At 46.0% G+C, this 26996-nt stretch overlaps 1 protein-coding gene across 1 annotated transcript in view; it reads right to left on the reverse strand.

Annotated features, from left to right (window-relative positions):
- Nucleotides 1-2080: 2080 nt before the first annotated feature.
- Nucleotides 2081-26996, reverse strand: part of LOC146036347 (saoe class I histocompatibility antigen, A alpha chain-like) — a 243857-nt gene continuing 218941 nt past the window's right edge. Inside the window, exons 6-8 of the mRNA XM_083160304.1 lie at nt 24405-24434; nt 7507-7555; nt 2081-4439 (exon numbers count right to left, since the gene is read on the reverse strand). Coding sequence (XP_083016430.1) covers nt 7509-7555; nt 24405-24434 — 77 coding nt within the window. The 3' untranslated portion in view covers nt 2081-4439; nt 7507-7508. The remainder of the gene's footprint in view (nt 4440-7506; nt 7556-24404; nt 24435-26996) is intronic.

A 26996-nucleotide genomic window follows, 5' to 3' on the forward strand; every position in this document is an offset into this window, starting at 1 on the left:
TTCTTCAAGCAACCATCCAATTCTTCAATCATTCAATCCTCCAATCTCTCAATCTTCAACCAATCATCCAATCTCTCAATGTTCAACCAATCATCCAATCTCTCAATCAATCATCCAATCTCTCAATCTTCAATCAATCATCCAATCTCTTGATCTTCAACCAATCATCCAATCCCTCAATCTTCAACCAATAATCCAATCTTTCAATCTTCAACCAATCATCCAATATCTCAATCTTCAATCATTTATCCAATCTTCCAATTTGCAATACAATCTTCATTCGTTCTCCAACCCATCCAATCTTCAATTCCTTCTACAATCTAAAGACTTTTATTCAAGTTCCACTCTTCAATTATATTGCAATATTCTTCAAGGACCAAGCTTCATCATGTATTACAATAACTACCCGACAATTGACTTTATATTTGCATATCTGCCATATACCATTTATCTCATCATTATCACCGTTTGCAATGTCCTCATTAAAACCATTATATTTTACTCTTATTGTTTTCTCTATTCTGTCGTGGATGCAACCTCCATACGTCAAGGCACCCAGCTTACGATATTCTCCAGCTGGTGCTACTCCAGACGTGACAATTACAATGTATAAGCCTATGGAACAGTTATATCGCCAACTTTCAGTGAATTTATGAAATAAACATTTTTATTTAACAAATCACTACAACATCATTAGAATAATCTGTAGTACAAATTGTTACATTCGGAGCTATAGAACGCGCTCCAGAGCCCTCTGACGTGGGTGACTTATATCTGCTACAGTAACCCTGTATCTGTACATGTGGGGAAGGGCTTCTTATCACTGGGACACTATTCAGCAGTCTCCACACCTGGACGTGGCTCATTAGTCACCTGATCGGTCACTAGCCCAGGCCCCAATCTCTACATATATTATACACATTACATGTATTCTGTCATCCTATGTAATCCCATTACACCCTTTTTATTATACCCCATGTCATCCAGTGGTCCCCTCCCGATTTATCAGTCCTTCCCTACATGTTCCTGTGTGACCAGATTAAATCCCTATTACTCAGCCCAGAGTCACTCAGGTCACGCAGGAGAGCGGCAGCAGGAGGAAGGTGTCTCTCCTCCGCCTCCTCCTTCCCTACATGTTCCCATGTGACCGGTACATCCCTATTACTCAGCCCAGAGTCACTCAGTTGGGTATAAGCAGGAAGGTGTCTCTCCTCTCCCTCCTCCTTCCCTACATGTTCCTGTGTGACCGGATACATTCATATTACTCAGCCCAGATTCACTCAGTTGGGTATAAGCAGGAGAGCAGCAGCAGCAGTACGAAGGTGTATCTCCTCTGCTTCCTCCTTCCCTACATGTTCCTGTGTGACTGGATATATCCCTATTACTTATCCCACAGTCACTCAGGTATAAGCAGGAGAGCAGCAGCAGCAGAAGGAAGGTGTCTCTCCTCCACCTCTTCCTTCCCTACATGTTCCTGTGTGACCGGATATATCCCTATTACTCAGCCCAGAGTCACTCAGGTGGGTATAAGCAGGAGAGCAGCAGCAGCAGGAAGGTGTCTCTCCTCCACCTCCTCCTTCCCTACATGTTCCCATGTGACCGGTACATTCCTATTACTCAGCCCAGAGTCACTCAGGTGGGTATAAGCAGGAAGGTGTATCTCCTCTGCTTCCTCCTTCCCTACATGTTCCTGTGTGACCGGATATATCCCTATTACTTATCCCACAGTCACTCAGGTATAAGCAGGAGAGCAGCAGCAGCAGAAGGAAGGTGTCTCTCCTCCACCTCCTCCTTCCCTACATGTTCCTGTGTGACCGGATATATCCCTATTACTCAGCCCAGAGTCACTCAGGTATAAGCAGGAGAGCAGCAGCAGCAGAAGGAAGGTGTATCTCCTCCGCCTTCTCCTTCCCTACATGTTCCCATGTGACTGGATACATCCCTATTACTAAGCCCAGAGCCACTCAGGTATAAGCAGGAGAACGGCAGCAGCCAGAGTGTCTCAGGTGGAACAAGGCAGCTGGAGATGGAACTCAGGAAATTATTATTAAAATTTAATCATAATAAAAATCATAAAACGTAAATCCCGACACTTTATTGCAGATATGATTTGATCGAAATTAGAAAAAAAATGGAGCTAAAAGTATATATGAAAAAAGGACTAAGCATAAAGCTGAAATCCCGACACCTTATTGCAGATCTGATGTGAGCGAGAATCCCAGGGACAGTCTGTGATAGAGGCCGGTAACTATACATTGTACACATAAAGGGAACCGGTCATACGGCCAACGTAACACACATAAAGGGAACCGGTCACACAGCTAATGCATACCTGCCTACTTTTGAAAACTAGTTTCAAGGAGATTACAGTCGGTAGTAAAATTTTGCACAGTGCCCCATTGAGAGGGGGGGTCATGCTCCACCCAAAGGGTGTGTCTAGCTCCATATATGGAGAGATTGTGAAAAGAGATTGTGAACGTGGCCCCTAGAAGCGTGGGTGTGTACTGCTACATCTGAGAGGAATCTTCTAAAATGACTTATATCCAAATGTAGATGAGCCCCAAAGCAGTTAGTAAGAGCTATTATACTTGGTCAAGTGCTGGGAAATGGTGCTGATGATACAATGTAAATGTATCGATCTCTCATTCCTTTTTTTCCCCAAAAATGTAACAGTGTAATGTGGGCTAGGTGACATAAGGGAGATTGCTAGACTAATGAGGGAGAGAGGGAGATTGCTGCTATTTCAGGGAGTCTCCTGCAGAATGCAAGAGAGGAGGTAACTATGAGCTAATGTAATACACACAGCTCAGCAATTCTAATATAGGCGCAGATGTGTGTAATGTATATATCACCCCTTACAGCATAACGGCGCCCACAGTAATACCCAGTAGAGGCTCAAGGGGGTGGGGCTGCAGCACAGTTCAAAATTCAAATAGGGGAGCCACACCCACTGCCATTCCACACTGACTAATTGGCAGTTGGTGTGGAACCCTATTTGAATATTGAACTGTGCTGAAGCCGCCACCTCTGGATCCACCACTGGTAATATCCCCAACCAAATATGTGCTATAATGACTATGGCCAGTATTCAATGAGAAAAATTTGCCTTGTTTTATGGCGAGTTTGTGCTATTTTCGCGTTGGACGGAGCATTTTGCTCTCCAAAAGTGAACCACCCTATTCAATGTGATATTTTCGCCGTCTTTCTAAGTGATTTTCGCCGTGTCTCTCCGTGTAGCAATTCTCCATCTTTTCATGGAGAACTGGAATGTGAACTTTTAAACTAAAAGTTATTTTTTTTAAATTTTGGTGTAAAAAAAATCAGGATTTTTTTTTCTGTGAAGGGGCATGTTATTTTTATTCATGTGCTTATAGCACATGAATATATATTTAATAAAAAAAAAATTATTATTTTTTTTTTTTTTTACACAGAGCAGCCAGCATGGGGCCGGAGCTCTCGAGCCGCTCATTAGATATTCATATATTCACTGCACCCGATCATTACATATGCACGATTGGGTGCAGTGAATACTGGGTCCCCCGCTGGCTATAGGGGGGGGCAGCTTGTGCTGCCTGGGTCCCGGGGAGCCCACCTCCCCTCCACATATGTTCTGGGGCAGCCAGGGAGACTTTAATCTCCCTGGCAGTCACCGTCCCCCGGCTCCCTGCCAGCTCCCTGCCGTGGACGCTCGTCCGCTGCAGGGGTTAAGACTCGCCGCGAGTGGCGGCGAGTCTTAACCACATTGAATAGTGGGAGCAGGAGTGGCAGCGAGCCCTCCGGAACAGGGCAAGTGCATGGCGAGAGAAAAAAATCTCTCGCCATGCACGGAGAATTATTCTCGTTGAATACTGCCCTATGTCAGACATGTGGGATCCCCCTGTTACCCCAACACCCTGTATAGCCCCCCGGAGATTCTCCCTCCAGGTGCAGAGGATGGATAACAGAGAGGCTGCTCTGCCCCTGTACTGGGTACAACACAGAGCACATGATTGGCAGATTAATATATAAGCCCAGACCCCACCTGGCAGGATGACATCAACACCCGACCAATCAGCTGCCAGCTGCACTTACACAAACTGACTGCGTATGAATTTCACTATGGACTTAGAAATTACCCAGAATCCTTTGCATCTGGAAGATTCAGCAGAGGTAATGGTGAGCGACAATAGTGTAGGACCCTACCTCTATCATACACTGGGGGGGGGGGGGGTCTGTGGGGGGAGTTATCATGTACAGGGATATATAACCTCCATATCACAGGGGGCCAGGTCACTCGCTGCACAGAACCTGAGTTACGGTATATGACAGGTTCCCTGTATGTTATACGGCCTCAGATGTACACAGAACAAGCAGAAGACAAGCAGGGGGATGGGTAGGAATCTGCCCCGGTCTATGGCAGCAGCAGCTCTCAGCATCTCTCCTCTGTGCGGCTCCTCCATCTACAATGACAGAGAATCCAATGTCATAGTCACAGAAGAGGCCGTAATAGTGATGTCAATATAAAAGTAATGATGTTAGTGTGACTGAATTCTGCGCTGAAGCGGCTATGTGGAGTTTTTGAAATTCGTTAGGGTTATCACCAAGAAACCATCAGCGGTGCAAACAGAAAAACATTGAGAATAACAAAAACAATCATAAACGCTAATAATCGAATTGGGTACTTGTGTATTATCTGGGCGCCCGATTTTGTCATCGCATGACACTACTTAAGGCATGCGATGCGATTTTTCATTGTAAAGACACGATTTTTAATTGTATAGTCAACCATGGGTGATTTCGTAAGGGGCATACCACACTCACAATAGGGGCATACCACACTCCCGATGTTCCAGCTGGAACCATGCGCATCAAGGTATCTTTATTTTAGCTGTATGTTCACAGGTCAAGTTCTCCCAATATGCAGATAACAGAGAATCCAAAAAGAACAGTTTTGTAGCCAAAAAAATTATTCACAAAAAGTCCATAGTTGGACATAAAACAATTACATGCAAGAAGGTTAAAAAATTAAAACAGAACAAAGAAAAAAAAGTGCAAATTGGATCCAGACCAGGAGGCAACTTGAGATAGCTACAACATAATCACTTGTAGATGGAAAAGTCCAGACAAAAAGCGACAGGTAAAGATATCAGAAACGTGCCGAGAGTCCACTAAAAGTAGTCAACGCGTTTCGGCTCACTCCAAGCCTTTTTCAGGACATCTTGAAAAAGTCTCCCAGTGAGCCGAAACATACATTGCATGTAATGGTTTTATGTCCAACTATGGACTTTTTGTGAATACATTTTTTGGCTACAAACCCGTTATCTTTTTGGATTCTCTGTTATCTGCATATTGGGAGAACCTGACCTGTGAACATAGAGCTAATATAAAGATACCTTGATGCGCATGGTTCCAGCTGGAACATGGTTAGTGTGGTATGCCACTTATTGTGGGAACCTACAGGTTTAAAGATATAAAAATACCTTATTGGGCGTTCCCCATTTCCTGTGGATGTGAGTGGGGGTACACACTTTTGTGGCCAAACCTACTGATATATATTTTAATTATATTTCATGAACATACTTACCTGTGGTGGCTTGATAAAAAGATACCTTTATGAAAAGTCTAAATTTTCTCTAATAGTGAGTGGGGTACTCCATTATTAACATTTGAGGGGACCATAAAGAAACCTTCCTGGGTGGGGTCCATCTTGTATCTAAGGGCCTTATTCTGATCGGATCGGTGAAACGTGCATACGGACGTGTTTTCCTCACTCTCACGGTGAGCGTGAGTCCGCCCACAGAACAGCCGCACATGGACGGTCACAGACACCGACAAAGGGGAGTGGCATACATTTGAGCGTACACCACCGTGCACGGACGGATCTCAGCTCTCTCCCACCGACACCTGGCGTACATATGAGCGTACGCCAATGTGCACGGGACGGATCTCAGCCTTTTTCGCTCGGAGACTCAGCGTGTCCATGAGCATACGACATGTAACAAACATTGCAAGTAGAAATAGTGACCCAAAAACACATTGTTGGTGTTAGACGTGATAGATGTGTTTAAAAAATACATTAGACTTGTATGTTTGTGTTGCAGTGAAAAAGTCCTATGGACAGGACGAAACGCGTTGGTGAGAGTGTGGCATACCTGCTGTGAAGCTTGTGACAGACGGAGTACAGAGGTCCAGGGACCGGAGGCCAGATGGGACTTAGTGTCAACACCACTATATAAGAGTGTTGCATGTGCGATTAGGAACTGTTTGATCACCAGTTCCCAACTCATCTGGTAATTATTGGCTCGTGTCCTGCCCAGAACTACACCGGGACTGCACATAGCACTTTATCTGTGTGTTTTATTGTGATATTGTTGATGTGATGTTTTATCAGTGGATTATGTATTTTATTCTATATTAAAGGGGAAAGGAAGGTTCATAAACGTGCTTCACTATTGCACTTTTTTTCTCTTCCTTCCATATCATCTCCATATTACTTGGGGGAGAGAATCCTATGATATTCCAGAACAGGAGCGCCTGAGAGGTTTTGTTTTGATTTTTTGGTGTTGTGGTGAAGGGTTTGTTGAGGAGACCCATAGAAACGATTACCACTCGGCTGCTTCTTTATTTGCGCCACGCGACTAAGATACTTACCTGTATTACCACATTGTTGGTGTTAGACGTGATAGATGTGTTTAAAAAATACATTAGACTTGTATGTTTGTGTTGCAGTGAAAAAGTTGACACATGTCGACTCCTATGAATTGTGTATCCTGCTTTGTAAAGATGTAAAACACACTTTCACTAAGGGTGTAGATGGTTAAAAAATAACTACCTGGACATGTGTATTTGGATTAATGCTACATAAAAATAAACCAACCTTTACATGGTGAGAAGTTAAGGAAAGAGAACCTTCCTATGTATTTCTAAGCTGTGTGTGGCTTGCAGGTACTGAAATGAGGCATTTCACTTAATAGGCTGCAGCATTGCTTAATATTGCAGTCAGGTGTATGCAATTTACTTGTAATTGGTGTTAATTAGCAGACCGCACTCAGGCGGAAACTCTAAGAGTGGTATTGAGCACTCTTTGGCGTCCGACTGTTTTTGGTCCAAAATGCACGTTGCGCTCGCCGAGCAAGGCAGTTGTCCCTCCGTGCAGTTTGAGTTTTACAGGAGGAGCTGTCACCTCTTCTGTCACATACAGGCAGATATAAGTACAAAGACACAGGGGATACCTATCACTCTGTCCCTGTCACAGCAATATACATCCAGATATAGTGGTCACTGGCTGCTAATATATAACTCAGACACTTGTTGTTCTGCTGTCAGACCAGTGACTGATACAGGGACATCTACAGATAATAACACCTCTGTATATAATATATACTCCTAATAACACAGATGTACATGTGATACCCCGCCTGTACTAACCCAATATCCCTGCCCCCCATACATTACACCCACAGTACTGTATTACTCCAATAACTCCATTATATACATGTGAGAGGCCGTCACACACTCAGTACTTACACTCAGGCTTTCTCTGCAGTGTTGGTGTCATCAGAGGACGTGTCTGCGGCTGTGAGGAGATAACACTATAGTTATAATACACTATATACACCCCACAGATACAGCAGCCCCCTCACACCGAATGTACAGTGATTACACTATATATACCCCACAGACACAACCAAGCCAGTATGTTTTTCACTTGTTTCTTCTGAAAATAAAGGTTGGTTTCATAGGTAGGAGGTCCCTCAATATTGGATCCCATTTTAAAAGATTGAAATTCTTATTGACAATCTCTTTTATTTGGAGATATTCGCCATTAAGGGTTGAAATTAAAGAAAATGTCTGTGTTTTCTTTTTGTTTGTGTTTTTCATTTTATTTGTTTTAGATACAAATAAAGGAATTCTATCACACATAACGGCTTCTGTACATGCATTTGTGACAAGTTTTTGGGGACATCTCCTATCCAGAAAGGATTCCGCCAAGAAACTGCTCTGAGACTGATATGTTTCAAAATCTAAACATCTAAACAATACCTGCATAAACATAGGAACTGTCCTTTAGGTGCATTTGATTTCCAGGGAGGGGGGGGGGGTAATGTGCGCTGTGAAAGCGTAAGTATGAATTTGTACTGATCGCTTTATTGTAGTTGGATGTGTGTATCTGGTTGTCCTTTATAAGAGAAATGCCCAATTAATTGATCTGAGTGGGATGATATGTGTGTGTGTAAATTGTAAATTAAATGGGTTAGTGTTCATGTGAGTGATGAAGGACTGTGCTGAAAGTGCATCCCCATCCCAAATGTAAAAAAATGTTATCAATATAACAGCCATAGAGGACCAGGTGTGCCCCATGTCCGCCACCCTACACGAGCTGGCCTTCGACCATGCCCATGTATAGGTTGGCGTAACTAGGGGCAAACTAGGTCCCCATGGCCATACCCATCACCTGTAAATAATAAGTGGAATTAAACAGAAAATAATTGTGATGTCAGATGAACCAGATGGAATCCAATAAAAAAAAGTGATATGTGTATCACTGAGGTTACCATCGGTTTGTAATCTGTCAGATATAGCTTTAAGACCCAAATGATGTGGAATGTTTGGTATATAAATTTGTGAAGTCGTGTACGAGAACCGCATTACTGTCTCTCCACTCAACATCCTTTAATAGATTTAAAAAAAAGCAATGTATCTTTAATGTCACCCATGATTGGTAAAAAGAACTAACATATGCTGAAAGGTTGGAAGTGAGGGAGTGAATGCCAGATATCATTGGGTGCCCAGGAGGTGATGTGAGTGATTTATGTATTTTGTGGAGGTGGTAGTAAATTGGGGTGATGGGGTGAGTGTAAAAGATTAATTTATATTCGTCTTTAGTGATGATTTTGTCTTCAAGAGCAGTGTCAACAAGATCATTTGAGAGGTCTGGAATGTGCAACAGAACGCCCAGGCCCTCCTCTCTCTGCCAGAGTGGCATGGCCCGGGACAGTTGTACCCATAGCACCCCCTGATGGCAGCCCTGCTAACAGTCCACCCTGTCACACATGTAACATGACACTGGACCTGATTCCTTTTCAGAAGTTACAGATAAAAAGCCTTAAGTCAACATGGACGGCGTATAAGTGTACCGCATCCCCTCGCATGGTGCGTTGTGCCCATCACACTAATATATTCTTATATACTTGGTGCTATTCTCAGAAATAGACGTCCGGCAATCCAATATGGTTTCCATCCATCCCAGGACATGGGCCGACAAACCCTACTCATTACATTGTATTTCCCAGAATCACAAGGACAGACTTGACATGATTGTTTGTCTTATAAATACTGCACTGAATGATATAATCAAATGACCATATATGTATTATATCAGTTTCTGTATTAAAAGATTTTATGAAACGATTAAGTAATTGTGGGAGGTCAATATTAAATATGTATGCTATAAATAATGATATTTATGTCTTACCTGTTAAATATCTTTCTTCGAGGACGTCAGGGGCCACAGGGATAACATTGGGTCTAGGAGTGACGTCACGACCAATCCAGCACCAGAAAGGTTAAACTTCTGGGCTGCTCAGAGACAGCCCCCTGGGCTCTCACCTCCTATACCCCGCCTCCCAGGCTAGTCAGTTTTTTTCCAAGCCAGGCAGGAGACAAGATAGCAAGGAAGAGAAACCCATACAGAAACACACTCAACAAATATATGTGTATGTGTGGTTGCTCAATAGAGAAACCATAACTTGTAACAAGTGTAAACACCCTCAACCGAGGAAATTTTAACTAAGTTGACTCAACGGAGTAACTCTTAATGTTAATATCATGAAGTAGGCGCGCCAGGGAGGGATCCCTGTGGCCCCTGACGTCCTCGAAGAAAGATATTTAACAGGTAAGACATAAATATAATTTTCTTCAGCGGTAGACGTCAGGGGCCCCAGGGATAACATTGGGATGTCCTAAAGCAGCCACCTATGGGTGGGGGCGCGCCTGGGCCGCAGCCAATACACTCCGGCCGAATGCCGAGTCTTGTGAGGTAAACGTATCAAACGCATAGAAGCGTAAGAAAGTATGAGGAGACGACCAGGTCGCCGCCTTGCAAAGTTGCTCTGCTGTCGCACCACCCCTAACAGCCCAAGACGCACCCACAGATCTCGTGGAATGAGCCCGGACGCCCGTTGGAACCGGAAGGGCGGCACCCAAGTAAGCTTGTTTGATGACAGACCTTAGCCACCGGGCAATGGTCTGCTTCGTAGCAGGCCAACCTCTTTTCTGAAATCCATAGAGGACAAAGAGAGAGTTAGATTTCCTAAATGCTTTAGTACGGCGCACATAGATACGTAACGCTCGCACGACATCTAGGAATCGCTGTTCAGGAGAAGCCTCCGGCCCCCGAAAGGCTGGGACCACTATCTCCTGATTAACGTGAAATTTGGACACCACCTTGGGAAGGTGTGAAGGGACTGTTCGAAGGACCGCCCTGTCAGGGTGGAAAACCAGAAGAGGAGACTGACAGGACAGAGCCGATAAATCTGAAACCCTCCTGGCCGAAGCAATGGCCAGCAGAAAAACAGTTTTCCATGTAAGCCAAGATAGATCCACTGATCGCAATGGTTCAAAAGGGGGACCCTGTAGAGCCTTAAGAACCAGAGAAAGATCCCATGGAGCAACCGGTGGGACAAACGGAGGTTGAATTCGCAAAACCCCCTGCAAGAAAGTGCGGATGTCCTGCAACAACGCCAGCCTCCTTCGAAATAGAATAGACAAGGCCGATACCTGTACCTTTAGTGATGACAGTCTAAGGCCGGCCTCTAAACCCTTTTGCAGAAAGGACAGAATTCGAGACAACCGATAGGTTTTTTGGTTAAACTGGCGTGAGCTACACCAGGCGAAGTAAGCTCGCCAGATGCGATGATAAGCACCGGCCGAAGAAGGCCTACGAGCTCTGAGCATAGTCGAAATTACCCGTGAATTAAAGCCTTTAGCTTTTAACAAGGCGGTCTCAACAGCCACCCCGTTAAAGATAACCGCTGCAGATCGGGATGGAGGCACGGCCCTTGCGATAGCAGATCCGGCCACAGAGGTAGCCGGATTGGAGGGGCCACTGACAGGGCCTGCAGATATGAGAACCAGATCCTCCGAGGCCAATGAGGGGCCACCAAGATCATCGTGCCCCCTTCTGCCTTCAATTTGCGAAGAACTCGGAGAAGGAGTGAAAATGGGGGAAAGGCATACATGAGAGCGAACGGCCACTGGGCTGACAGAGCGTCTACCATGCAAGCGTTCGGATCTCGAGACCTGGAACCGTACAGGGTGACCTGGTGATTGTGGCGAGATGCCATCAGATCCACCTCCGGTCTGCCCCACCGGTCTACCAACATCTGAAATGCTTTCGGATGTAGGGTCCATTCGCCGGCATCCAGAGTCTGCCGACTCAAGAAGTCCGCCTCCCAATTGAGAAGTCCCGGGATGAAGATTGCCGATAATGCCGGGATCTTGTTCTCCGCCCACTGGAAGATACAAGAGGCCTCCGCCATAGCTGCTCGACTCCGAGTGCCACCCTGGTGGTTGATATAAGCCACCGTCGTCGCATTGTCCGACTGTACCTGCACCGGGTGACCTTGAAGCCAAGGCTCTGCCTGACGGAGAGCTAGTAAGACAGCTCTTAGTTCGAGAGTGTTGATGGATAGCAAGGATTCCTGTGGAGTCCAAAGCCCCTGAAAGGATTTCTGACATGTGACTGCTCCCCAACCACGAAAACTGGCATCCGTGGTGAGGAGAGTCCACTTTTGGATCCAAAAAGGCCTCCCTTCCATGAGGTTCTGATCTAGAAGCCACCATGACAGGGAACTCCGAGCTGCCGGTGATAAGACAATCAGGTGTGACCTTATGTTGGAGTATGACCCCGACCATTTCCTCAGAATTTCCCGTTGTAATGGTCGAGAGTGGAACTGAGCGTACTCCGCCATGTCGAAGGTCGAGACCATGGAGCCCAGCACCCTCATGCAGGCATGTATTGAGACACACCTGAGCGAGAGAAGATGTTGAACTCTGGATTGCAGGGCCTTGCGGCGTATCTCCGGCAAGTAAATCCGCTGATTTACTGTGTCCAACAGGGCCCCTAGGTGAATCATAGATTGAGTAGGGACTATGGATGACTTTGGCCAATTGATTATCCAGCCGTGGCGTTCCAGGACTGCCACGACCTTGGTCAAGTGTGCCTGGAGAACCTGGGGCGACTGAGCCAGGATCAACAGATCATCCAGGTATGGGAGAATCCGAACCCCCTGGTGGCGAAGAGCACTGCACATCACTGCCATGACCTTCGTAAATACGCGGGGAGCTGTGGCCAGGCCGAAAGGTAGTGCCTGAAATTGAAAGTGACGGTCCTGCAGCGCAAACCTGAGGAACCGCCAGTGTTCTTGTTTGATGGGTACATGTAGATACGCATCTTGTATGTCGAGGGATGCCATGTAGTCCCCTGGTTGCAACGCCAGCACAATGGACCGCAAGGTCTCCATTTTGAACTTCGGGACCCGAAGGAATTTGTTTAGTCTTTTTAGATTTAAAATGGGACGGAAGGTCCCATTGGGCTTCCGTACCAAGAAAAGACTGGCGTAGAAACCTGTGCCTTGTTGCGACACTGGAACGGGAGCAATGACACCTGCTGAAAGTAGTTTTTGTATGGCCTGTTCCAGGGCTACGCGCTTTTCCAAGTCCTTGGGAGAACTTGTTGAAAAGAACGAGCTTGGTGGTCGACGGCGAAAGGTTATAGAATAGCCTTTGAAGACTAAGTCTCGAACCCAAGCGTCTGTCGTGGACTCCAGCCACATGTGCGAAAACCGAAGCAGGCGACCCCCCACCCTGGGATCCCCCAGGTGGAGCGCCGGCCCATCATGCCGAGGGCTTAACCTCGGGTTTATGTTCAGCACGTCTAGTGGGCCAGGGACGTTTTCCTCTGGCCCTAGAGGGCTTTGCGGGTTGGGCCTGAGTCTTTGTGAACGACTGTCCCCTACCCCTGCCCTGGAAACGAAAGGACTGGAACGCCGGTCGAGGACGTGGAGCAGGAGTGGATGGCAGGAAAGCCGCCTTTGAGGCAGCCACCGTGGCCACGATTTTGTCCAGCTCTGATCCAAACAATAGAGAACCCGCAAAGGGTAATGCCTCTAGAGTTTGTTTGGACTCAGTATCCGCTTTCCAAGAGCGAAGCCACAGGGATCGTCGTGCCGCCACTGCCGAGGCAGATGCTCTTGAAGTAAGAGTGGCTGCATCTAATGCAGCCTCTCCCAAATATAGTGCAGCCTGATGCATGATGTCAAGAATAGGAAACATGTCATCTACACTATCTCCCTCAGTAATAGTATTAGTGAGGAGAGAAATCCATTTTACCATGGCCTTTGCCACCCTGGCAGATGCCAGGGTAGGTCGTGCAACCGCCCCAGTTGTTGTAAAAATCAGCATAAGAAAGTTCTCTAACTTTCTGTCAGCGGCATCTTTAAGAGAGGCGGTTGTAATGGGCAAAGTATTGGAACGCACAATCTTAGCGATATGTGCATCCACCTTGGGAGGAGTCTCCCAGCGAACTCTATCCTCTGGAGGGAGCGGGTACAGGGAATTAAACCGCTTAGGGAGCGGAAACATCCTATTTGGTAACACCCAGGCCTCCCCAAGGACATCCTCTAGCTCCGAAGAGTTAGGGAACACTGTCCGCGTCTGCTTGTGACGCTTAAAAGATGGGCCCACAGACTGTACGGGTTCAGAGACCTCCTGTAAATGTAACACGTCTCTAACCGCAATTACCAGGGCTTCTACATCGACTTTTGCTGTTATGTCGCCTCTAGAGGTGTCGTCAGCATCTGCGTCGACTGTGTCGTCAACCAGCTGATCCTCCTCCTCATCAGTATCTACATCCGTATCCTGATGGGTGAGGGTAGAAGGAATCTCCCCACCCCGGGGCTTACGGGATTTACCCTTTAAAGAGGCACGGATGCCCTGAACTGAGTCTGCCAAAGCACGCGCCCATGCTGGCTCCTCGGGGGGGGGGGCACATGGCCGAGACACGGACGGTCCCGGCTGCAGGGATGGTGCAGCAGAGAGCTTGTCTATTAACTGCAACATGACCTGGGTAAGCTGGGCCCAAGCAGGTTCCCGCGGGGGAGCTGCCACAGGGGGCTGCGCATGTGTTTTTATACATTGTAGGCATAACCCCTCTACAAGCTGGGGTACGCCCGCTCTGCAACGCGTGCAGGACACCAATATAGGGGCCCATGTGTCATCACCGCTTTCCTCTGACATTGTACAAGAGGCAGCTGACTGTAACAATTAACACAATATACTTTCTGACAGGCAGTGATAGTGTTAAGACAATATGAACTTGTGAATTTTGAACTGCCATTTTATTCTAAGTGCCATTTTTAAATAAGTGCAGAGTTATATCCAAGAAGGAGTGGTGTGTTTAGTAGAATTTTGCTGAAGGTGGGAGTGGTTATCTGCTCAGAATTTTGCTGAAGGTGGGAGTGGTTATCTGCTCAGAATTTTGCTGAAGGTGGGAGTGGTTATCTGCTCAGAATTTTGCTGAAGGTGGGAGTGGTTATCTGCTCAGAATTTTGCTGAAGGTGGGAGTGGTTATCTGCTCAGGTGGGTAGCTGATTAGTAGCACCAGTATAAGAACAGCAGGGGGCAAGTGAATGTAATGAACTTGTGAATTTTGAACTGCCATTTTATTCTAAGTGCCATTTTTAAATAAGTGCAGAGTTATATCCAAGAAGGGGTTAAACCAGGTTGCAAGAGGCTTCTGTCCCTTCTGTTTTTTTTTTTTTTTCTTCTTTCTTCTTGCTTGAAGCCCAGGTGCCTGACCTGTTAAAGGGTCCACAAAGTGCAGATAGTGTGCTGCATGATCTGAGAGTGGGCCACTGAGGAAAACGTGCAACTGGAAGAAATTACAGAGGAAGCGGACAGATACAGGTGTAAGGACACCAGGAGTGTGACACAGCTGCAGGAACAGATAAGTATCAACTTTCTTATATTTTGATAAAAATTAACTTGTAGTGTGTAATTGCATTGTAATTTAACTCTCTACTGTATACTAGGGGGTTAGTCGCAGGGAGGTAGATAAAATGGGTGGGGCCCTGATTGAGAATCTCACTCAGTGCATGTTGTGCAAGATGTATGCGCACCTGGAGCAAGAGTCCCAGTGCGAATACATCTGCACGAGATGTGAGCGAACGTCCGCCCTGGAAGCCCAGGTCACTGATCTAGAGCGGACCGTTCAGCGACTGAGGGATATTTCCAATCTTGAGCAAAGCCTAAATAGAACGGTGGAGGAGTTGCAGATGGGGTCACTGGTAGAGGAGGAGGATCAGGTAGCCAGCTGGGTCACGGTTAGAAGGGGAAACAAGAGGGACAGGAGGGACAGGAACGACATCTCGGATCTATCACACCCGAACAAATTTGCCCGGTTGGACAAAGTTTCGGGGGAGGATAGAGACGAAATGACAGAGCTGGAGGAGATGGCTCCCTCTAGCAACCAGAGGAGCGGTCCCTCTAGCTCAAACGGGATGACAGTTAGTGAGGTACCAAGGCAGATAGTGGTGGTAGGGGATTCCATCATTAGGAGAACAGACAGGGCAATCTGCTATCGGGACCGCGATCGCCGCACGGTCTGTTGCCTCCCGGGTGCTCGGGTACGGCACATCGCGGACCGAGTCGACAGATTGTTGGGAGGGGCTGGGAGCAACCCGGCGGTCTTGGTGCACATCGGCACCAACGACAAAGTCAATGGTAGGTGGGATGTCCTCAAGAAAGAGTATAGGGAATTAGGTAAGAAATTAAAGGCGAGGACATCTAGGGTAATTTTCTCGGAAATATTACCAGTGCCACGCGCTAGCTCAGGGAGGCAGAGGGAGATCAGGGAGGTAAATGTGTGGCTTAAGGATTGGTGTAGGAAAGAGGGATTCGTGTTCATGGAACACTGGGCGGACTTCTCGGTCAGGCGCCATCTTTTTGGATTGCACCTGAACGAGGAGGGGGCTGCGGTGCTGGGGGGAAGGATGGTTAGAGGGTTGGAGGAGATTTTAAACTAGGCGACGGGGGGGTGGGGGCAGCAAGACATTATGGGACCATCAGGGAGAGAAGCCGGACTGGGATCAGGAATCATATGGGGGAAGGAGATGGGGGGGGGGGGGACGGAGACATAGACAAAGTCCTGGGACATAACAAGGGTATAATCGGGGGTAACTGTCAGGGTGCATCAGGAATGTCATGTAATAAAATGTTATGTTGTAACAGTCACGTTACCCCATTACAGTTCTTAGGTACAGATGATCTTAGTATACGGGAAGGAGGGAATGACAGAGGAAGAATTCCCGGAACTATGGAGAGGGCAGGCAGTGTGCATGGTGGGGAGGCCTATAGAGAGTCTATTGAAGGGGAGAGGGGAAAGAGGAAGCTAGTAAAGAATTCAAATGGGTCCTGGGGTGAAACTAATCACAATGGCCCTTATTCTGATCGGTGCGGATATTCCCGCATTCTTACGGTGCGGTCCGCACGCCACGGTGTTTTGCCGCGTGCGGCCATCGTCCGTAGAAACGCCCACGTGTCCTCCGCATTCGGACGGACTCACTCTTTAAGAACAGGGCGTGTTTACGGACGACATACAAACCATGCGTGTGCGGGAGAAACACTCCGATTCGGCACGGTATTACAGAGTATTACAGAGTATGCTCGGGAATACCGCATCCGAACGGGAGCCAAGCGGTGCTACCGCACGTAAGCGGAGTATTTACGCCAAACAACCCACTATGAAGTATCTTCTGCTATACATCACATGACCCACTTATTCAATTACCTATCCTCATAAAAAACTGCTTATTTGGAATTGGAATCAATTAGATTCCAATATATCCTTACAAGCATGCCTAACACATGCATTGCACACATTAACCCTTACAGCAATTGAAGTGCAATGGTTTCAATTAAAGCACTGACAAGCGTCCTATTAGTGAGTAATGAGTAAAGGAGTAGATTCTATTGGGTTCAGGTGTTAATGGTTGTAGTCATTAGGCGTACGTTCGCCTACCGCATGAACGAGTGGTGTACGCAAAGCAATAGTACACTTGTGGACACCGCACATTTCTGCCCTTTTTGATCGCGTGCATTCGGAGTGGTTTCCGAATGTACGCCCCCCAACATAAGTGTACTCCCCCGTGTCCGCCCATGTTTCCGCCCCGTTTTGCCCACTTTGAAACTACGCCCATGTGCCATTCCGCATGACGCCCATAATACGCCCATATTTCCCGACTGATTGCGGGCAACAGTTTTGGACGGGATTTTGCCGAACTGGTACGGAGTCTAGGCGTGGCACATGCGCGTTGCGTTCTCCACGCATGCGCAGACGGCGAAAAGACGCGATCCGTAAGAATGCGGTAAAGTCCGCGTCAATCAGAATAAGGGCCAATATTAGAGCCATATCTAAAAATAAACATTAATTAAAATGCTTACTGGCTAATGCAAGAAGCTTAGTGAGTAAAATCGGGGAGCTTGAAACGGTGATCAGTAGGGATGACTACGACATCATTGGTATTACAGAAACATGGTGTAATGAGTCGCATGACTGGGCATTAAACATGGAGGGATATACACTCTACAGGAAAGACAGGAAAAATAGAAGGGGCGGGGGTGTGTGCCTATATGTAAATAATAACTTAACATCATGTGAGAAAAATATGAGCACAGACCTGGAAGACGACAACTCGGAGACAGTGTGGGCAGAGATAACCGACAATAATAAGAAACCAAAAAACAAATTTATAATAGGGGTATGCTATAGACCACCAAATATAAATGAAAGGGAAGAGTCTCTTCTTTTAAACCAAATCAAACAAGCATGAAATCAGGGTCAGGTATTAATTATGGGGGATTTTAATTTACCCGACATTGATTGGGAAAACGAAACAGGTAAATCAGCAAGAAGCAATGAGTTCTTAAGCTTACTTAAAGACCAGTTTATTACACAAACGGTAGAAACTCCAACTCGTGATGAGGCGCTCTTGGACTTAGTATTAACAAATAACACAGACTTAGTTTCAAATACAAAAGTAATTGAACAATTAGGGAATAGTGATCACAATATGGTTTCACTGGAAATCAACTTCAGTAAATTACATCAAAAAGGATCTGCAAAAATACTAAACTTCAGAAAAGCGAACTTTGAATTATTCAGGGAAGCCCTAACAGGAATTGGGTGGGAAACGGTTATGGAGGGAAAAAATGCAGAGGAAATGTGGGATACTCTAAAAAAGGTGCTTGATTCACTAACTATTGAATACATTCCTAAAGTAACTAAAGGTAAATTCAACAAAAAAAAGCCACCATGGTTGGACAAAGAAGTAAGGTCAGCTATCAACAATAAAACCAGAGCCTTTAAATTCTATAAAAATAACTTGAATGAGGAGGCGTTCGCAAAATACAAAGAATCAAACAAAACTTGTAAAGGGGTAATCAAAGCAGCTAAAATATTATATGAAGAGTGCATAGCCACTGAAAGCAAAACCAACCCAAAGAAGTTTTTTAAATACATAAATAGTAAACGTTTAATTAAGGAAAACATAGGCCCACTAACTGATACTAGTGGAAAAAGTGTTACTGAGGACAAGGGAAAAGCAAAACTGTTAAATGAGTCCTTCTCATCAGTATTTACTAAGGGAGAGCAGACTGTGGAACGAACATTTACCACAAACGGGACAAATAAGCCAGATCTCATTGTGGATTTCACGCCGAAAGAAATAATACTGAGGCTAAGCAAACTCAAAACAAATAAGTCACCAGGGCCAGATGGGATTCATTCGAGGGTATTAATGGAATTAAGGGATGAACTAGCTACCCCCCTACATTATATCTTTAGCAAGTCACTATCGTCAGGTATAGTACCAAAAGATTGGAGAATAGCAGAGGTAGTGCCAATATTCAAAAAAGGAAAAAAGGAAGATCCAGCTAATTACAGACCCGTTAGTTTAACATCAATTGTGGGTAAACTATTTGAAGGATTTTTAAGGGATGGTATCCAGGAATATTTAGATCATCACTGTCTACTCAGTACTAACCAACATGGGTTCGTGAAAAATCGTTCATGCCAAACTAATCTACTAGGGTTCTATGAAGAGGTTAGCAAAAACCTCGATAATGGAAATGCTGTAGAAGTGATTTTCCTAGATTTTGCTAAAGCATTTGATACTGTCCCATACAAGAGATTGATTAATAAAATGGAGAACCTAGGATTGGGTGAAAATATCTGCAGATGGGTAGGGAATTGGCTATGTAATAGAGAACAAAGAGTGGTTGTGAATGGTGCCGTATCAGATATGATACCGGTACTAAGTGGAGTGCCCCAGGGTTCGGTTTTGGGGCCCATTTTGTTTAACATTTTTATTAACGATATTGGGATAGGGTTACTCAGCAATGTATCCATCTTTGCGGACGATACAAAACTTAGCAAAGTCATCAAATCACCAGAAGATGTCACCATGCTTCAAAATGATCTTGCAATTCTAGATGAGTGGGCAAAAAAATGGAAGATGAGGTTCAATGTAGATAAATGTAAGGTTATGCGTCTTGGGAGACACAACCAGTGTGCAAGTTACAACCTTAGCGGAGAGGAACTGGGTAATTCCATACTTGAAAAGGATCTAGGAGTCCAAATAGACATCAATCTAGGATGAAGTGCCCATTGTAATGTAGCTACAAAAAAGGCCAACAAAATTCTGGCATGTATTAAGAGGGGAATGGAAACTAGGGACTCAAGGGTAATTATGCCACTATATAAAGCATTGGTGAGACCTCACCTAGAGTACGGAGTACAGTTCTGGGCCCCACACTATAAAAAGGACATCATAGAATTAGAAAAAGTCCAAAGGCGAGCAACAAAGCTTATTAGGGGAATGGAGAATTTAAGCTACGGGGAGAGATTAAGCAATTTGGGACTATTTACATTAGAAAAGAGACGTTTAACCCCTTCCCGACATTTGACGTACATTTACGTCATGGTCGGGAAGTACTTCCCGACACATGGCGTAAATGTACGTCATGGCTTCTAACTGTCACTGCGTCTATAGACGCAGTGACAGTTAGGTGATGTCTGCTGTCCCTGACAGCAGACATCCCCCCTCGCCGCCCAGGGGGGGCAGGGGTGCCCCCCCCGGTCGGCGATCGCTGTGATTGGCTGTTCAAATCTGAACAGCCATTCACAGCGTTTCCTGTGTTACCGGCGGCTAAGCCGCTCGGTAACACAGGGATCGGTGGTGATCGGTGCTGTCAAGTACAGCACCGATCACCACCGATGTGCAGCCCCCCCCTCGCACCCGCCGGGCACTCACCCGGCAGCAGCTCCCCCGGCTCCCCCGGCAGCAGGCAGCTCAGCGCAGCAGCGCTGCCCTCCTCCCCCCTCCCCCCTCCCCCCCGCAGCAGCAGCAGCATCAAGCTGCACAGTAAAAATAAATATGTGTACTGAATAAATATATATATATATATATATATATATATACACACACACACACACACACACACATATATATATATATATATATATGTGTGTGTATATATATGTATATATATATATATATGTATATACACACACATATATATATATATATGTGTGTGTGTGTGTGTGTGTGTGTGTGTGTGTGTGTATATATATATATATGTGTATATATATATATATATATATATATATATATATATACATACACACATATATATATATATATATATATATATATATATATAGAAAGATATTCCCGACATATGACGTATATATACGTCATGGTCGGGAGGTACTTCCCGACCGAAGACGTATATATACGTCATGGTTTTAAACTGTCACCGCGTCTATAGACGCGGTGACAGTTTGGAGATGTCTGCTGTCCCTGACAGCAGACATCCCCCCTCGCGGCGATCGCTGCGATTGGCTGTTCAAATGTGAACAGCCAATTGCAGCGTTTTCTGTGTTACCGGCGGCTAAGCCGCTCGGTAACACAGTGATCGGTGGTGATCGGTGCTGTTAAGTACAGCACCGATCACCACCGATCGCCAGCCCCCCCATCCCACCCGGCAGCCCCCCCTCCCTCCCACCCACCCGGCTGCCGCAGCGCCAGCACCCCTCCCAACCCCCCACCAGCCGCAGCGCCAGCCCCCCTCCCAAAGCTGGTGACCAAAATGGGGTCACATGTGGGGGGGTTCCACTGTATTGGTGCTTCGGGGGTCTTGCTAATGCGACATAGCACCCACCATTCATTCCACCACCAAATATCACTCCTTCCCTTCTGAGTCCTGCCATGCACCCAACTGGTATTTTTTGGTCACATGTGAGGCATTGCCATACTCGGGAGAAATTGGGGCACAGATTTTGGGGTGCTTTGTCTCCTTCATTCCTTGTGAAAATGAAAAATTGAGCCAGATCTGCATTTTTGTGTAAAAAAATTACATTTTTTTACACAAAAATGCAGATCTGGCTCAAAATTTTTCATTTTCACAAGGAATGAAGGAGACAAAGCACCCCAAAATCTGTGCCCCAATTTCTCCCGAGTATGGCAATGCCTCACATGTGACCAAAAAATACCAGTTGGGTGCATGGCAGGACTCAGAAGGGAAGGAGTGATTTTTGGATTTTGCAGCACAGATTCTGGTTGAATGACCCCTGAAGCACCCATACAGTGGAACCCCCCCACAAGTGACCCCATTTTGCAAACTACACCCTTCAGGGAATTCATCAGGGGGTATAGTGTACATTTCAAACCCCCAGGGGTTTCACCAATTTTGATACAACTGAGCTGTGAAAATGAAAAATTAAATTTTTTCATTTTCACAGCCCAGTTGTATCAAAATTGGTGAAACCCCTGGGGGTTTGAAATGTACATTATACGCCTAAATGAATTCCCTGAAGGGTGTAGTTTGCAAAATGGGGTGACTTGTGGGGGAGGTTCCTAACTTTTAGCACTTATGGTGCCTAGAAACCTACATGGTGCCTAAAAAAAAATCTCATAAAAAGGAGGCTCCAAAATCAAGTAGGTGCTCCTTCTATTATGAAGCCTGTGGTTTGGTCACCATGCACACTAGGGCCACATATAGGATATTTATGAAAACAAAAGAATTGGGGGAATCAATTTTTAGTCACATTTCTCTAGTAAAATCTACTGTATTCGTTAGAAAAATGTATTAAAATTAAAACTCTGCAAAAAAAAAAGAAATTTTGAAATTTCACCGACACTTTGTTTTAATTCCTGTGAAACACATAAAGGGTTAACAAACTTCCAAAATGCTGTTTTGAATACTGTGAGGGGTGCAGTTTTTGAAATGGCATCATTTATGGGGGTGTCTCACATACAAGTCCCTCAAAGTCACATCAGAACTGAACTGGTCCCTAAAAAAATCAGTGTTTAAAATTTTCTTGAAAATTTGAGAATTTGCTATTCATATTTGAAGCCTCCTTGTGTCCAAAAAAATGAAAAGGAGGTTGAAATAATGATTGCAACATAAAGTAGACATATGGTCTTTGTTAGTTATTAACTATTTTGAGTGGTATGTTTATTTGTCTCACAAGCAGAAAATGTGACATTTTGCAAATTGCAAAATTTTCCATTTTTTCACGACATTTTGGTATTTTTCACAAAAAAACACAGACTGTATCGACCCAAATTTACCACTAATTTGAAGTACAATGTGTCACGAGAAAACAATCTCAAAATCACTGGGATAAGTAAAAGCAAAAAAAAGTTAACCCCACTTAAGTGAAACATGTCAGATTTGAAAAAAATGGCTCTGTCAGGAACGCAAAAACTGGCTCTGTCAGGAAGGGGTTAAGGGGGGACATGCTCAACATGTACAAGTATATCAAGGGCCAATATAAGGAACTGTCACACACCCTATTTTCTACTAGAAAGGAATCTAGGACGCGAGGGCATGAGTATAGATTAGAAGAAAAAAGATTTCATTCAGCTAGTAGAAAGAATTTCTTTACGGTCAGAACAGTCAAACTCTGGAACTCTCTTCCCAGAGAGGTGGTAACGGCTGGCTCATTAAATGCGTTCAAGGCAAAGTTGGACAAACATTTACTGGAGGAAAACATCCATGGGTACAAATAAGAAATATAATTTGTCTGTAAAATACCAGAACCTACCAAATCAGCAATGGATATCTATACCAGGTTGAACTAGATGGACGCAAGTCTTTTTTCAGCCTTACCTACTATGTAACTATGTAACAATATGAGACACAGCACACAAACAGAGCATACAATGCCAAATAAAAAACCTGGCACTGAGCTCCGCAAAGCACTAAGGCTGGCAGGAGCATAACTGTAACCTGGTATCCTTGAAGGAGAGGTACAGGGGGGATTTGCCCAGATGGCCCGGCCGTGAAGAGATGGAACTCCAGACTGGCAGAAAGCTCTCTGTGTCCTTCCAACACGTGCAGCAGGCAGGCAGGAAGAGATCAGGGCTGGAAACCCCGTGGGTACATCCTAGCTCCTGTCTCCGGGGGAGGGGCTGTGTGAGGAGAGGCTCCCTCCCCCTGCTAGCAAATGGCCACTGGGAATATATGACTCATGTGGCGCCGGTAAAATGGCGGGGATCCGGTGCTTGCCGGGCGGCCCCGCGTACCGACGCCACTGCCCACACTCAACATCTCCCTGGTGGTCCAGCGGGACAGAGCGCTCAACACTTTTTACAAAAGGCGGCGGTTCTGCCGCTTGCTAGTGCAGCCCGGCGATCCCCCTTCGCCGGGCTGCTCAGCCGCCATTAAACATGCGCGCGCGCTCCCAGCGGGGAGCGCGTTACCTGTAAGCGGCTCACCGCTGTCGTCCCGGTCCCCGTTGCGGCTGTGCTCTCCAGTGCTCTAGAGCCAGCCGAACACCTCCGCTTGTGGAAACCACGTGGGTGGTGTTGGGCTGCCGGGTCCCGGGTGATGGAGCGCAGTGCAGGGGTCTTTATCAAGCCTTTTTATCAAGTGGACCATTCTACTTCCAGCACACCGCTACAACCTGAGTTTATCCACACCAACCAGGACATCTACTTGTGCATTGCACCATCCCATCCGGACTCATTATCCGAGGCAGACACAGAAATCATCATATCCTCCAGGTTCTACCATCTTTCCCATCAGAGACACCTAATTCTCCATCTGGACTCTGTTTTGGGATCGCCATTGGCCACCTGGTCACCTGCTATTATGGGACTACACCTTCAGATGTCAGTGTGGTAATATGCAAATTACATGCTATACTCTAAACTATAAATTGTGCTGAGAATTGAATGTCCACAGGTTTACAATAGAAGACAGTAATACCACAAGATAGGTATTTACAGACAGTCTAAAGGTATGAGAGCCCTGCTCGCCAGTTTACAATCTATAGGGAAACATCCCAGAATACTCACTGCTGGTGGTCTTGTAGTCAGACGTCCTTCCTGTAATAAACAGGAGATGGAATTAGGCAGCAGGAGAATAATGGTGTCATACAGACCCAACATGGAGACCATGATGAATAAGCAGCTAGGATGTGTAACTAGGAACTAATCTACCAGAGGATTCTGTTCTATAAAGGCCCATATTATAGTCCCAGTAATAATCCATGTTACATACATGACACGTGAGGGGTACATGTAACAGATGTGCAGGATCGGAATTACTTGCTCTTTTTCCCAAAACTAGCGCATTTGGAATTCTCTGGATATATGCTATTGGCTATACAACACAAGTGGGTGCTGATGGCCAATACGATTCAGTGTTAGAGATCAGAGTAAAGGAGCGTACACACTGGGTGATATTTTATACAGTATTGTTGTTTTTGGCCCTTCTGACTGATATCGTTCAGAAGATCGGCCAGTGTGTATGCAATGATCTATGAACGATACGCACTCCCGATGGACGATAACGAGGGTTTCTGTCACCTGTACATGCAGCTCAGTTTTGGCTATGTTGGTCACAACAAGCTGCACGTTACTAGGCTCATACTAGATCGTACATCATCCGGCATATCGCTCAGTGCGATGCACAATATTGTTTGTCCAGGAAACTGGGAAGTTCAAGGGAAATTGTTCAGTAATATCGTTCACTGAACACATTCTCTGGTGTGTTTGGGTCATAACCCTGATCCCCATATCTCTAGTGTATGGGTGTGCCCCTAACAGACAAATCTGCGGCTGTATCCTCCTCTGGGGAGATCACAGTGACAGCCGACAGATATATCTGCGGCTGTATCCTCCCCTGGGGAGATCACAGTTACAGCCCTGACAGATATATGTGCGGCTGTATCCTCCCCTGGGGAGATCACAGTTACACCCCTGACAGATATATCTGCGGCTGTATCCTCCCCTGGGGAGATCACAGTTACACCTCTGACAGATATATCTGCGGCTGTATTCTCCCCTGGGGAGATCACAGTTACACCTCTGACAGATATATATGCGGCTGTATTCTCCCCTTAAGAGATAACAGTTACACCCCTGACAGATATATCTGCGGCTGTATCCTCCCCTGGGGAGATCACAGTTACACCCCTGACAGATATATCTGCGGCTGTATCCTCCCCTTGGGAGATCACAGTTACACCCCTGACAGATATATCTGCGGCTGTATCCTCCCCTGGGTAGATCACAGTTACACCCCTGACAGATATATCTGCAGCTGTATCCTCCCCTGCGGAGATCACAGTTAAGGTGCCCACACACGCACCGTTCCCGGCGTGCGTTGTGGGCTTAACTAGCACACATAGCATCGCATCGTATGCCATGTGCATGCGATGCGATGCTATGCTAGAAAAAGCTAGTACAAAAAGTATGTGCAGCACATACTTTTTGTACTGTGCGATGAGGTGCCGCGGGAGCGATCACCCCATCGCATAGCATCGCACCGCCGGCATCGGTGCGTGTGTGGGCACCATTACACCCCTGGCAGATATATCTGTGGCTGTATCCTCCCCATGGAGATAACAGTTACACCCCTGCCAGATCTATCTGCGGCTATATCCTCCGCTGGGGAGATCACAGTTACACCCCTGACAGACATATCTGCGGCTGTATTCTCCCCTGGGGAGATCACAGTTACACCCCTGACAGATATATCTGCGGCTGTATCTTCCCCTGGGGAGATCACAGTTATACCCCTGCAAGATATAACAGCGGCTGTATTCTCCCCTGGGGAGATCACAGTTATACCCCTGACAGATATATATGCGGCTGTATCCTCCCCTGGGGAGATCACAGCTATACCCCTGCCAGATATAACTGCGGCTGTATCCTCCCCTGGGGAGATCACAGTTATACCCCTGACAGATATATATGCGGCTGTATCCTCCCCTGGGGAGATCACAGCTATACCCCTGCCAGATATAACTGCGGCTGTATCCTCCCCTGGGGAGATCACAGTTATACCCCTGACAGATATATTTGTGGCAGTATCCTCCCCTGGGGAGACCATAGTTACACCCCTGACAGATATATCTGCGGCTGTATCGTCCCCTGGGGAGATCACAGTTGCACCCCTGACAGATATATCTGTGGCTGTATCCTCCCCTGGGGAGATCACAGTTATACCCCTGACAGATATATCTGCGGCTGTATCCTCCCCTGGGGATATCACAGTTATACCCCTGACAGATACATCTGTGGCTGTATCCTCCTCTGGGGAGATCACAGTTACACCCCTGACAGATATATCTGTGGCTGTATCATCCCCTGGGGAGATCATAGTTACACCCCTGACAGATATATTTGCGGCTATATCCCCTGCTGGGGAGATCACAGTTACACCCCTGACAGATATATCTGTTGTTGTATCCTGCCCTGGGGAGATCACAGTTACACCCCTGACAGATATATCTGTGGCTGTATCCTCCTCTGGGGGGATCACAGTTACACCCCTGACAGATATATCTGCGGCTGTATCCTCCTCTGGGGAGATCACAGTTACACCCCTGACAGATATATCTGCGGCTGTATCTTCCCCTGGGGAGATCACAGTTACACCTC

The sequence above is a fragment of the Crinia signifera genome, chromosome 9 (assembly GCF_055691185.1).
Source record: "Crinia signifera chromosome 9, ASM5569118v1, whole genome shotgun sequence".
NCBI lineage: Eukaryota > Metazoa > Chordata > Amphibia > Anura > Myobatrachidae > Crinia > Crinia signifera.